General features: G+C 42.6%; 1 protein-coding gene across 2 annotated transcripts in view; it reads left to right on the top strand.

Annotated features, from left to right (window-relative positions):
- Nucleotides 1-11,264, top strand: part of chl1b (cell adhesion molecule L1-like b) — a 34,269-nt gene extending 23,005 nt beyond the window's left edge. The window contains exons 23-26 of one of the 2 annotated variants that reach the window (XM_079509169.1): nt 489-563; nt 4,820-4,951; nt 7,303-7,375; nt 9,504-11,264. In XM_079509169.1, the coding sequence (XP_079365295.1) occupies nt 489-563; nt 4,820-4,951; nt 7,303-7,375; nt 9,504-9,711 (488 nt within the window). In that variant the 3' untranslated portion in view covers nt 9,712-11,264. The remainder of the gene's footprint in view (nt 1-488; nt 564-4,819; nt 4,952-7,302; nt 7,376-9,503) is intronic. The other variant, XM_079509170.1, reaches the window with a different exon arrangement.
- Nucleotides 11,265-12,564: the final 1,300 nt, after the last annotated feature.

The following is a 12,564-nucleotide window of genomic DNA, read 5'->3' as shown; positions in this document are numbered from 1 at the left end:
GACTGGACACGCCAGTTCAAGTTGTTTATTGTCTCGTGCACACAACACAGCTGGTAGCAAAACTGCAGACAGTCGATTCTTGTACACAATGGTTTCCTCAACAGTGTGAACTCACTAGATAGCTCCAATTTCACCTTCATCTTAAATTAGTTCAGACTTGCTATGGTGCAGCTTCAACCGCAATTCTATTAACCCCATTCCTGTGAAGCTCAGCAGTTATTTGTCAGCCTGTAATTTTGTCTGCTTGTAAAACAGCAGCCCCTTGACATACTGTAATGCATGGGTGTAGATAGTATTATCTACATTATCGGTAATATTTTGTTTGTTGGTACAGTAGATGTTGTAGTCCTCTCAAAGAGTTACTAATTTTAGACCACAATTAAGCCTCTGTAGTTGAAGTGTGTGCTAACCCTAACTCCCCGCTAGCATGTAGCTTCATATGCCTCTTCTCCAAATTGATAACCACAAGCTATGTCTTCCTTTTTCAGGCCAGTCAGCCTTCCCCTCACCTCCAAGCACCACAAGGTCCCCTGTGGCCAAACCAAGCACTCGTTCCACCATAGGTATAGCTGCTTCACATTCAAACACAAGCCACAGAAGAAGTGGTTATAGGAGGAAATGTATGAAGGAGAAAAAAAGTGGCTGAAATAATCTATTAATGATTGCTGTAGTCCCACCAGATGTAAAATTAAATATTCAATGCAACAACATCCATATCCTGACCCAAAGGTGTGAGCTCTAGTGTGTAGTCACTCGAATGAAGGGCAAATATTTCTAATTGTCACTGATTGATCTGTTGGGCCCCAGTCCACTCTGTACACGGCGGGTATTGACTAAACAGTCACCTGACATTTACATGTAATATTCAACCAGGTAAACAACAAACTCCTCTGTGGGACAAGGAAATGTCTATGGCAGCAGCAACTGAGCTGAGGAAAATACAGACGGGTTAAAAATGTCCTCCCTGGGCCAAGTGCGAGAGGCGTGAGCTCATACTGGGAGGGTGATATTTACAGTACACGGGGATAAGTGGATAAGTGGAAGCTGTTGAAACCTCCTAGATGAGAATAGATTCCTTCCTGGTCTCTTGTTTTAAAGAGCCTCCTGACTTTGAAGTGGCGTCTTTCAGGCCATCAGATGCCTGCTGGGGCAGCAGCTGCTTCCCGCAGCGTTTAATAGCGGGCTGAAGAGTGCGGTGACAAAACACAGCAGCCAGCCTCGGGGTATTTTTAGTGCGTGGCCCTCTGTCACTGCGAGTCGTCCTACAACGCCAATGAAGGGAATTACCATAGTTACGCACTAATCCATCAATATTAGTCAGATGGTGTCATTTGAGCTCATTGGGATGGGCAGTACGGACCCAGGTGTCCTTGTGTACTGAATTATCACCTGAGCAAATGATGCACGGTGCACCTGAGCTGGAGACATGGCTGAAGATTTGCATGTTTGCCATAGGGAAATGAAGTGGATTGTACTTTGTTGACTAGCCCAGACAGCTGCTGTCAAAATATACTTTTCCAATAATAACCTCTGCGAATTGTTCTCTACCTCTAGTTTCAGCTGCTGTCTTCTTTTTTTTTGTAGGGTTACAGCAAACAGGACACAGAGGTTTCACTTGCCTGCTGAGTTACAGATCAAATTTGGCACAGATTCGCAGATTCCTAGCTCAGACTATAAATGAACAAATGTACACATGATTATGAAAGACATTCACGTTCACTAAAGGATTTATTTGTTGATTTGTTTTTAATGTGGGCCAGCATACAGTAGCCTACATCACAGGGCACATTCACAGAAAATGCAACAAATACTGCAGCACTTCTTTCTTCTTTTAATATCACAATAATCTTTAGCCGTTGATCTTTTTGAATCTATTGGTTTTTATTTCACATTTAAGGCATGGCTTATCACTGCTTTCCCTCATCCTCATATTATCATTCTGTTAACATCTGCTCCAGACATTATTGATGTGTTTCTACAGTGTCAGGAATAAAAACAGCATGGATGGCGTGTGTGTGTGTGTGTGTGTGTGTGTGTGTGTGTGTGTGTTTGTGTGTTTGTGCGCACGCGCGCGTGTGTGTCAGTGTGTGTGTGACTGTGTGTGTGCGCGCGTGCGTGCGTGCATGCATACGTGCATGTGCATACTGTACTGTACGTGCATGCATACGTGCGTGCAGCGTGCATACAGTAATGTCTGTGCACACGTACCTGTATAGGGCCGGTATAGTAGATTATTTTTAAATACATTGATTATGAGGACAAATTGACAATGAAATGGTTGTTTTAAGTTAAAAGGATTTTTAGATTTATGCTTATTATGTGTAAATTATTAATGGTTAGTATTAGGCAGCCTAAACCCCTAAACCTAGATTTAGTTAGGATTAGGGTTAGGGTTAGAAAGAATTATGCCTAATTGTCTCCGCCAGGCTGAAGGCATGGCCCACGCCTTCAGCCTGGCAGAGACAATTAGGCATGCCGATGTGAAAACAAACTCACCCACGCCGCGTGGGCGAGTTTGTTTTCACATCCTGCGATTTTTGCAAAACCTTTTATTTATATTACTCCTACAGATTTTGATCGGTACACATTATCTCTAGTCAATCAAGATGGATCTGTCCAATTCTTCATATTCCATCCTGATTGCCTAAGATTGGCTTCCAAAGTTTGCAGGACTGGTCCGTTTTGAACAAATTGCCTCAAATCACGAACGCAGCGTCCGATTGCCGTGAAACTTTGCAGTTTGCACACACATTCCCACGGCCTAATGATAGTGCTATAAAAGGCTGATTCACGTTTTTGCCACTCCCTACAGGGCAAGAAAAGATAGCTACCCCAAATCCTTCACATCTGCCTTTTATAGCGCCACCAGGAGGCCATTTTTTGCTAAACACATTTCTTTACATTACTCCTACATATTTTGTCCAAAAATCTCTAGTCATGTAATCAAGACGGATCTGTCAGATTTTTCATTTCCCATTCTGATTGTCTAAGATTGGCTTCCAAAGTTTGCAGGCGTTACTCGTTTTGAACAAAATGCCTTGAATCATTACGTATCTGTCACATTTCTCCATTCTGATTGACTATGATGATTGGCTTCCAAAGTTTGTGCGGGTGGTCGTTTTGATGAATGACTGCTGGGAAACTTTGCACGCACATTCCCAGGCACTAAGCCATGGAACCTCCATCTCAACATTTTCAAATATCCTCATGGTGGCGCTAGAACAGCCAACTTCACACTTTGGCCGATAACTCTTTAACCATAGGTTATACAATCAACATCTTTTCTCTTTTGGATTTATTGGATCATGACGCAATTTATATGTTCCAGTGCCAGTGTTTGTGCCAGATTACTTTTTGGATCCCATTCCAAGTGGCTATGACCCAAATTTCCGGGCCGTGGGTAGGCAACCCGGCCTGGCGGAGACCTGTGCTCCGAGGAGAACACTTTTCTAATTAATACTCAGTTGTACACTGGTGTCATGTGCCAAAAACAGCCAATGTACAAGCTCACAGCGTGTCACAGTGCAACATGTAGTGAGTTTGTAGATTGGCTATTTCAGTTATGAGGTATTTCATTTAGAAAGATTGCAGTCCTAAAATGTCGATGTCCTCACAAGTATAGTAATACCAGTGTGTGTGTGTGTGTGTGTGTGTGTGTGTGTGTGTGTGTGTGTGTGTGTGTGTGTGTGTGTGTGTGTGTGTGTGTGTGTGTGTGTGTGTGTGTGTGTGTGTGTGTGTGTGTGTGCTTGTGTGTGCTCGCGTGTGCGTGCATGCGTGCGTGTTTCTGTGCGCGCGCGTGTGGCCTAAACACCCTTTTAGTGTATAATAACCCACCCCAGGCCTTCTATGGTGTCTGCTATATCCTATATCCTCTACTAACACTGTTCTGCCATTTTTCTCCCTTCTCATCTTGTCTGTCAGTCCCAGGCCTGTTGAATATTAGCTCATCTGTTAGTGACAACTTTGCAAATATCAGCTGGATTCCTGGAAGCGAATACAAGGATTCAGAGTTATATATTGCATATATGAACAACCGTAAGATCATATTACCTTTTCCTATACATTTTGCTCTATGTCACAATGATTTTGTTTCAAAGTCATGAAATCCTCCCTATAGACTTACAACTAACATCAATAACCCTGTGTGTTATGTCTTGTCTGGTATAGTCATTCATGTGTTTTTCTTCATACTCAGTACATGCTACTGCTTGTGTGTTCTCCTGAGTACTAACCCTTCCTGGTCATTCACCCTGTGTGTAGGTACAGGTAACTGGAAGATATCTAAGCCGGTAAACACCTCAAAGGCTTTCCACATCATTGAGGGGCTCGAGCCTGGAACTGAATACACTGTGCGCCTTATGGCTAACAACTGGGTTGATAATTCTTGTATTTTTGAAGATGTTATCAGGACCAGGTCCAAAGGTGAGGAGGGACGGCAAAAGAGCTCACACCAAAACAAAACTCAACAAAAGCACAACAACTAAATGACTTGTCAATTGTGCAGAGCGCAGGACTCAGCACGCCCTTGAAAGTGACTCAAGGTGCTGCGCGTGGTCCTCCCTGATGTCGATAGGATTTGATTTAGCCTGCTGCTTGGACTCGCGGAAAGGAATTAGATTTGCACAGCATTTCTTACTTGATTAATTAGACAAGCGGATTAGCTGTTTAATATTAATATTGGAACGTCTTTATTGCAGCACACACACCCCTGCCACCTCTGCCTTTGCATAGCTTGTCGTTGTCGATGTAAACATTCAATCAAGTATCCCGATGAGAGGCCAAGGCAAGTCAAAGTCACTGGGTATATTGTTCTCTGCAGGTCTGGCCAGCATCCACGGAGGGATATCAACCCAAGGCTGGTTTATTGGCCTGATGTGTGCCATCGCTCTCCTCACTCTCATTGTCTTGATCGCCTGCTTTGTCAACAGAAATAAAGGAGGAAAGTATTCCGGTAGGTGTTCACTTGCAAGTATGCGTGCCATGCCTCCTGAATGCTAACTAATTGCTGCCCCAAGTGTTATTATATTCCCATTTAGCTGTTTGTTGCTAAGACAGAAATTACAAATCATTCTGGATTCCATTAGAGGAACACTTAAACAGATGTAGTATTTTCCAGGAGTAAGCATCACGCCATGGGTCATTTCAATGCAAATGTGTACAGGGGAATTGGAAACGTGTGTTGATAGGAAAATACATTCATACCTACAACGTTTGAATTTTGCATTGCTTTGATATGCTGTTTATTTTATGCAGCAACTACAAAGCAAGGCAGTGTGCAGTCCACACTCGGATGCAAATATTACACGAGGCAGCCGCCTCGGGAATGATTCCATAAGCACCGTGTTAATGTTCCGGGCATGAGGGTCCTTTTACAGCTTTGATCATTCACCAGCTAATGGCCACCTGGTTGTCATCTTGCCCGCTATCACTTAAAACGTCAGCAGAATAAGACCGAAGAACATAGCTCTGTGTTTCTGTGGGGTGTTCTCATTATGTCTTCCTCATCATCCGGTCTTTCTTCCATCTTACTCTTTCTGTCATTCCTTTTAACCTTTTTCTGACATAATATTTTAAGCATAACACGCAGCAGCGTCAGCACACATTAATTAACGTGCCGTTTTTATTATATACACACTGTGGAACCAGTGTGGAGTGCTGGGAGTCAGAACATGTCATTGCTGTCAGGCAGAAACCTTGTATCTCTATTGTAACTGTTTTTTTCCCCCATAATTTAATGCCCGACATCACCATACTATACAGTGTCAAACAAAATGGTGGATGTTTCTTTCTTTTTCTTTTTTTAGTTTATGTTATGTTTATGTTATACATATATATATATTTTTTTAAAGATATTTTTTTTGCGGTTTACGCCTTTCATTGGTTTTTGAAGGGACAGACAGTAGGCTGGAAACGGGAGAGAGATGGGGGAAGACATGCAGTAAAGGCCGTGTCGGGCTCGGGAGTCGAACCCGCGGCACACTGCGACTGGATTACCAGTCGGGTGCCCAGACGGTTACGCCACCGCCTGGGCATGTTATACATATTTAACCAATGAAAAGTATTAACAAGAACTTGTGACAGTTGGTAGCACTGTCGCCTCACAGCTAGAAGGTCCCGGGTTTGTTTCCCACCGGAGACGCTGTGGGCGCTGCGGGGTGTGTTCTCTCCTCCGCGTCATTAGCACCCATACCCTAGGCGAGTTTGCATGTTCTCCCCATGTCCCCTAGGGTAGGTACCCCCACAAAAAACATGCAATAATCCTGTCTCTATACTGCATCCCCCTGGTCAGCTGGGGCGCCTGATGGAGGGGGAAGGAACTGGTTGGAATAATGTGTTCCTTCCACACGCTACATCCTACCGGGGAAATTCCCCCGTGTCATGTGATAGGAAGTGGCCACTGTGGCCTGCTCAGTCCTCGTGCATTGAAGGAAGCATGAGCTCAGTTCGAGGCTCTCCCCAAGTTGGCAGAGGGGAAAAAATGTGTGTGAAAAATGGGTTACAGAATTGTGGGATAAAAAAATCAAAAAAGTTTTGGACATATCGTCGCTGTCGGGAGGAAACACCCAACTCTATTTTTGAAGTAATCAATACTATTGAACACCCTTTACTTCTGTGTGTTCGTTAAAATAAATCACACCTGTGTGAAGTGAGGGGCGCTCTTATCATCATACGTCATCATAGTCATACATCATCTCATTCTGGCCAATCACAATTTGCGTCCTCACTTTTGTCTTCAATGTTTGTGTTTACACACTAGTGTCTTCAATGTTTTTGTTTACACATTTGTGGTAAATGGTAAATGGTGCATTTATATAGTGCCTTTATCCAAGGCGCTTTACAGAGATTGTGCATTACATGCATTTGTGCTTACACAAACCCTCAAAGCTGGACATAGGAGTCGCTAGTGCCCCTCAAAAATATTGAACAAATGAAAATCATACTTGCAAATCACCATGAAAATCACCATGCGCTTGGGTCAAAACTACTTAACTCAATTGGACCCTCATAGTGTTTGCTAAAGCAGCTGCCTCCACCACCTCTCCCCCTCTCATGAAATTTTCTTCATTTTGTATTATTATTATTTATTTATTTATGTATTTATTTTCCTTATTTTTCCTGAAAAAATTACATTTCGGAGTTGGGTGGTTTCTCCCTGACAGCTGAGATATGAGGCTTCCGCCTGACAGGGACCATATTCAAAGCAACCTTACAATAAAGGGTCACGGTGCTCTTCAATGGTTTTTATTCATCTCTGGAGGAATCCACTGATATCGTCTCTCCTCTTCTTCTTCTTCTGAGCAGTAAAGGAGAAAGAAGACCTTCACCCAGATGTAGAGTCCCAGGGGATGAATGATGACACATTCTGTGAATACAGGTAAGCTTAATTCTCCTGGTGGCATTTCATTAACCACCATACTGTAACCCCTGCACTGTACCACCAATATGAGACCTGTCCTATACAGCAGGGATCCTCAACCTTGTTTAGTTTTACCACCAATATGAGACCTGTCCTATACAGCAGGGATCCTCAACCTTGTTTAGTTTTACCACCAATATGAGACCTGTCCTATACAGCAGGGATCCTCAACCTTGTTTAGTTTTACCACCAATATGAGACCTGTCCTATACAGCAGGGATCCTCAACCTTGTTTAGTTTTACCACCAATATGAGACCTGTCCTATACAGAAGGGATCCTCAACCTTGTTTAGTTTTGATACTGCATACCAGTTTGATACAGTTGGGTGCCACCGATATTGTCCCTTATCATTTGACCCATTTAGGCCTGACCTCAAAATTAAAAAAAAATCCTTCTAAATCCTCCAGTTTTCTGAAATAATTATTTTTACGATTTTTCAAAAATATCAGACCTACAAGCTCGTAGCGCGCCACTCGGTGGCGCGCTATGAGCTTGTAGATCTGCTATTTTTCAATAGCTAAATTATAACAATGTTTAAAACACCAAAAGGGGTTCCCGCCCAAAATGGGTTAACTGTCCTTTTGCGCAGATCACGCAAACCTCAGCAAAAAGAAAAGGACAATATCGATGGCCTCCAACTGTACCAGTTTGATATGCATTAGGCCACAGACCCCCCCGTTTGATATTATTTTCACCTCTTCAACCTCAATCTACACCAATCTACACTGTAAAATACAGTGTTAACGCTGAGAGTGTGCAGATGTAAATAGTGCTGATAAATAATCACTTAACCGGGGACCCACGTTGAGAACTACAGCTACAGTACGAATCCACGGAGGGGTGCCCTGGGCACAGTCATTACTGAGGTGTACCATTAAGCTGATGAGCTACAGTACACCTGGCCTCCAGGGCACTGTTCCATGGAGAATCCATGGGGCAGTGCCCTGTACATGGACCCTGTCGGTGTCCATGTTGTCCTCTCTGCATAATTCTGGCTCTACCTCCTTCTGGATTGGAAAGACAACCCCACATGCACGAGCTTTACGCAGACCCCTTCAGACAGTCCTGTTGGAAACGCAGTCGATGACGTGCAGCTGCGTACCCAGTGTTGCTGTTTACACATCGTGGTGTTGTTGTAATATCTCCCTTTATAAAGGCCTTGTGATTAGGCGCTGTGTTCTCGTCGTGGTGATGGCCTCACTACTAGTTGGCATCTCATTAGAGAGGAGCTGCCTCATTGCTCAGACGTCTCCATTTGTTTCTGAATGGAGCTAAGCGAAGGCTTGCCCATCCCACAGCAGGGGGCTAAAACCAATCAGCGCAATTGAAAGAATCTCATCTCGGGGGCAGTGATATCAGGGCCCTCGTTTCATTAATCCTTTAGTGGTCCAATTCATAATGCTCTGCCGCAGTATGAGTCCCGGAGTGATTCTCCAATCAAAGAAATCTGCACGCCACTACAAAATCTTCGACGAGAGAACGTCTTAAGTGGCTCAGTGAGTGCAGGCGAGTAGTGCACCTGCCCTCAACTCCAAGTAATAATAGTAATAGTTTCTAATTGTCACTATACAGTTCACTTAGAAAGTGGCCCTGGAATACATCACAGAGTTTAGTGGAAGATGCATGTGAAATTGTGAATGACTTCCCTCTTGTTCCTCCTGGTCACTTATTAGGTTAATCATCATATTACATATTAACCTCACACATGAGCAGTTAAAGCACATTATAGAGTATGGTACAGCATGAGCAGGTTCAACATCCCCATCAGTTTAATGTCCCCATCAATATCCCATTTCTCTCCTTGTCAATTGCACTGGTATGCAAACAGTGGTCGTAATTAGAAATGTCCTGACTTGTGCATATATGTATGATTATTTCCCGTTGGTCAGGGCAGGGTAAATGCTAATGCCAATCATGGAGGCTCATTGCTTGGGCTCTGACAGCTTCCAGCCTTCACCATGTCCTTGCCGATAATATTCTGCAAGTGCAGAGAGTGAAGTCGTGAGTGAAAGGAGGTGATTTTTAAAAAGGAATGGAAAAAACACAATAAAAATCCACTATGCCTCTGCTGTGCGTGTTGTGCAGTGACAACGACGAGAAGCCGCTGAAGGGCAGCCAGCACTCTCTGGGTGGAGGAGAGATGAAAGCAGCGGAGAGTGGTGACAGCATGGTGGACTATGGCGACGAGGACGTTCAGTTCAATGAGGACGGCTCCTTTATTGGGGAGTACGCCGGACGGAAGGAGAAGCGGGTGTCCGGGGAGATCAAAGCCACTGTTCAAACCCCGGCGTGAGGAGCTGAACCATCATCTGTCCTTTCCTGAATACCATTTCCACTGGGTCCGCCAGCACACTGTCAAATCTGGAGTGCACTGTACATTTAACCCCCGAGGGTGTAAAAATGGAAGGGTCCATTTTTACACTCTCAGGGTTAAATGTACACTCCGGATTTTGCTGTGTGGGGGCGGAACAGATAACGGTGGAGAAGACATTATCCATACGGAGCACCATCTTGTGTGAAATGTAATGCGTCACTGTCAACTGCACTGTCATCCTCATTTTATGAAGCTACGTTTTATCAAGTCGTAAGAGAAATGGCCATTTCTAAATGTATGCTGTATATAAATACTGTATATTGTATGTGCAAAGTGTTTTTTATTACTGCAAAACAATGAAGACGTTTGGGAGTGCTTGCATTATAATGTTTTTGTAAATGGAATTTTAGTATTCAGTTTGGATGAATGTGAAAGTAAGGGGGAAAAAACAACCACATTCCTAATTGCACCATCATTTTATGCAGTCTTGTTTCTCATGTCATGTTGTCGCGAACAAGTAAAATGTGGGGATATGAAGTTGTTTCGACTGAATCAATTATTATTGACATTTTATATTTGAAATGGATCCATTAAATATGATATGTGTACTGGTTGTTTATTAACTTATTTCTTAAGGTTTTATACCTGGTACTAGTAACAAGGTAATTTAGACGGTGGTTAAATGCAGAAAATATATAATAAAGTTGCATTCTGAATATCACCTTGAATTTGGAAGGTACAATTTCCCCCCGATTTTCCTTGTTTAATAGCTTTGTCCAAGACATTGATGGAATATTACCCATCACCGAATTAAACCACTGCTACTGTCCTTAAACAGCCTATTTCAGGGCTTTCCAATATAAGCTGCCAAATGTATTGCCTAATGTTACATTCCAAATGTCATCCATGTTGGATGACTAATTAGCTGCTTCAAACTGAACATGGAATCCTTCAACAGGGTGAAATTACTTAGTCTTTCAAATAAAGTGTTAAGTAAACAGACAATGTATTCTGGTTCATAGACTGTAATATATCTAGAATGATTGCACGACAGCTGGTACAGCCACAATTAACCTTTAAGTTGTGACACACCATTCCAATGTTGTCTGTAAATTTGCCCTTTTACGTCTCAGTAATGCATTAAGTAGCTATCTCTTCTTTTAATGTCTCAGATTCAGTAATCTGATTACATTGTTTTCATAGTAACTGTAATGGATTATAGCCCCTTTTTTGTTACCGGACTGTCATTCCTCAGCCTGCTATGCACAGCATTGCATACAATCTTCTGTCATTTCCATTTACTTTTCACAGTATAGCGTTGCCTACTTTAATCTGTCTCTCCTGATATTCACAGTATAGCATAATTAATCAGTGGTGCATCAGTCGCACAGAATAATTATTGTGTTATTTTAACATCAACAGTAATTAACACAGCCATCAGCGTAATTGCAACTTTTGTATAAATACAGCAATGTGCATGTTAAGAATGTTGATTGGTGTTTTTGATGTCATTAAATTGCTATACTTTCTTACACCTTGCTAATGGTTTGCATTATCCATATTACATAGGGACCGGGTAATGGTTTGCATTATCCATACATTACATAGGGACCGGGTAATGGTTTGCATTATCCATACATTACATAGGGACCGGGTAATGGTTTGCATTATCCATACATTACATAGGGACCGGGTAATGGTTTGCATTATCCATACATTACATAGGGACCGGGTAATGGTTTGCATTATCCATACATTACATAGGGACCGGGTAATGGTTTGCATTATCCATACATTACATAGGGACCGGGTCATTATCCATACATTACATAGGGACCGGGTCATTATCCATACATTACATAGGGACCGGGTCATTATCCATACATTACATAGGGACCGGGTCATTATCCATACATTACATAGGGACCGGGTCATTATCCATACATTACATAGGGACCGGGTCATTATCCATACATTACATAGGGACCGGGTCATTATCCATACATTACATAGGGACTGGGTCATTATCCATACATTACATAGGGACCGGGTCATTATCCATACATTACATAGGGACCGGTCATTATCCATACATTACATAGGGACCGGGTCATTATCCATACATTACATAGGGACCGGGTCATTATCCATACATTACATAGGGACCGGGTTATATTAAAATATCTTTGGATTCCAGGCCCAGGGTTAATGGCTATGCAAGAACATTAAGAGTGAAGCATCTGCTTTTACTGCTATGAGGATCTCTTGACCTTAACGACTTACCGGTAAATCTAAGCAGAATCTACATTATGAGCTTGTACATTTGCTATTTTTGGTGTTCACCAGTTATGAGATGTGACATGCCCAGATTAGGGAGCTATAGAGTCCATGTCATGTGCTTAAAGATGGAGTGCCACAATCTTGCCACAATCTTCCAGAATATTTTTCCAGTTTTTCATGTGTCTATGAGGTGACTTCATTAGACACCCTGGAGTCGTTTTTATGTGCAATGGTGTATTAACTTTGTATTTAGGGTTTCTTCCTGGAGGCTGAACCCTTGACAGTCAAACGGGCCAATGAAATAAACAGTAATATAGTGACATCACATTATTAGCCCCTCCCCTAACCCCTCCCCCTTTATCATACAACTACAGCTGTGGGTGCGGCTTCAGTTCAGGTGGATCACCACCCATCACCACCCACCAGGCAAACCAGGCATACTTAATGAACTGGTGGGCGTGCCCACATAAAAACCACATTACTTACTTAATACTGTATACACTTCTTTGAAAAAGTTATACCTCCTTATATAACAATAAGACCTGATGATCA

This window comes from Electrona antarctica (genome assembly GCF_951216825.1).
Source record: "Electrona antarctica genome assembly, chromosome: 9".
In the NCBI taxonomy this organism is placed as follows: Eukaryota; Metazoa; Chordata; class Actinopteri; order Myctophiformes; family Myctophidae; genus Electrona; species Electrona antarctica.
This window is presented reverse-complemented; position numbering and strand designations above follow the sequence as displayed.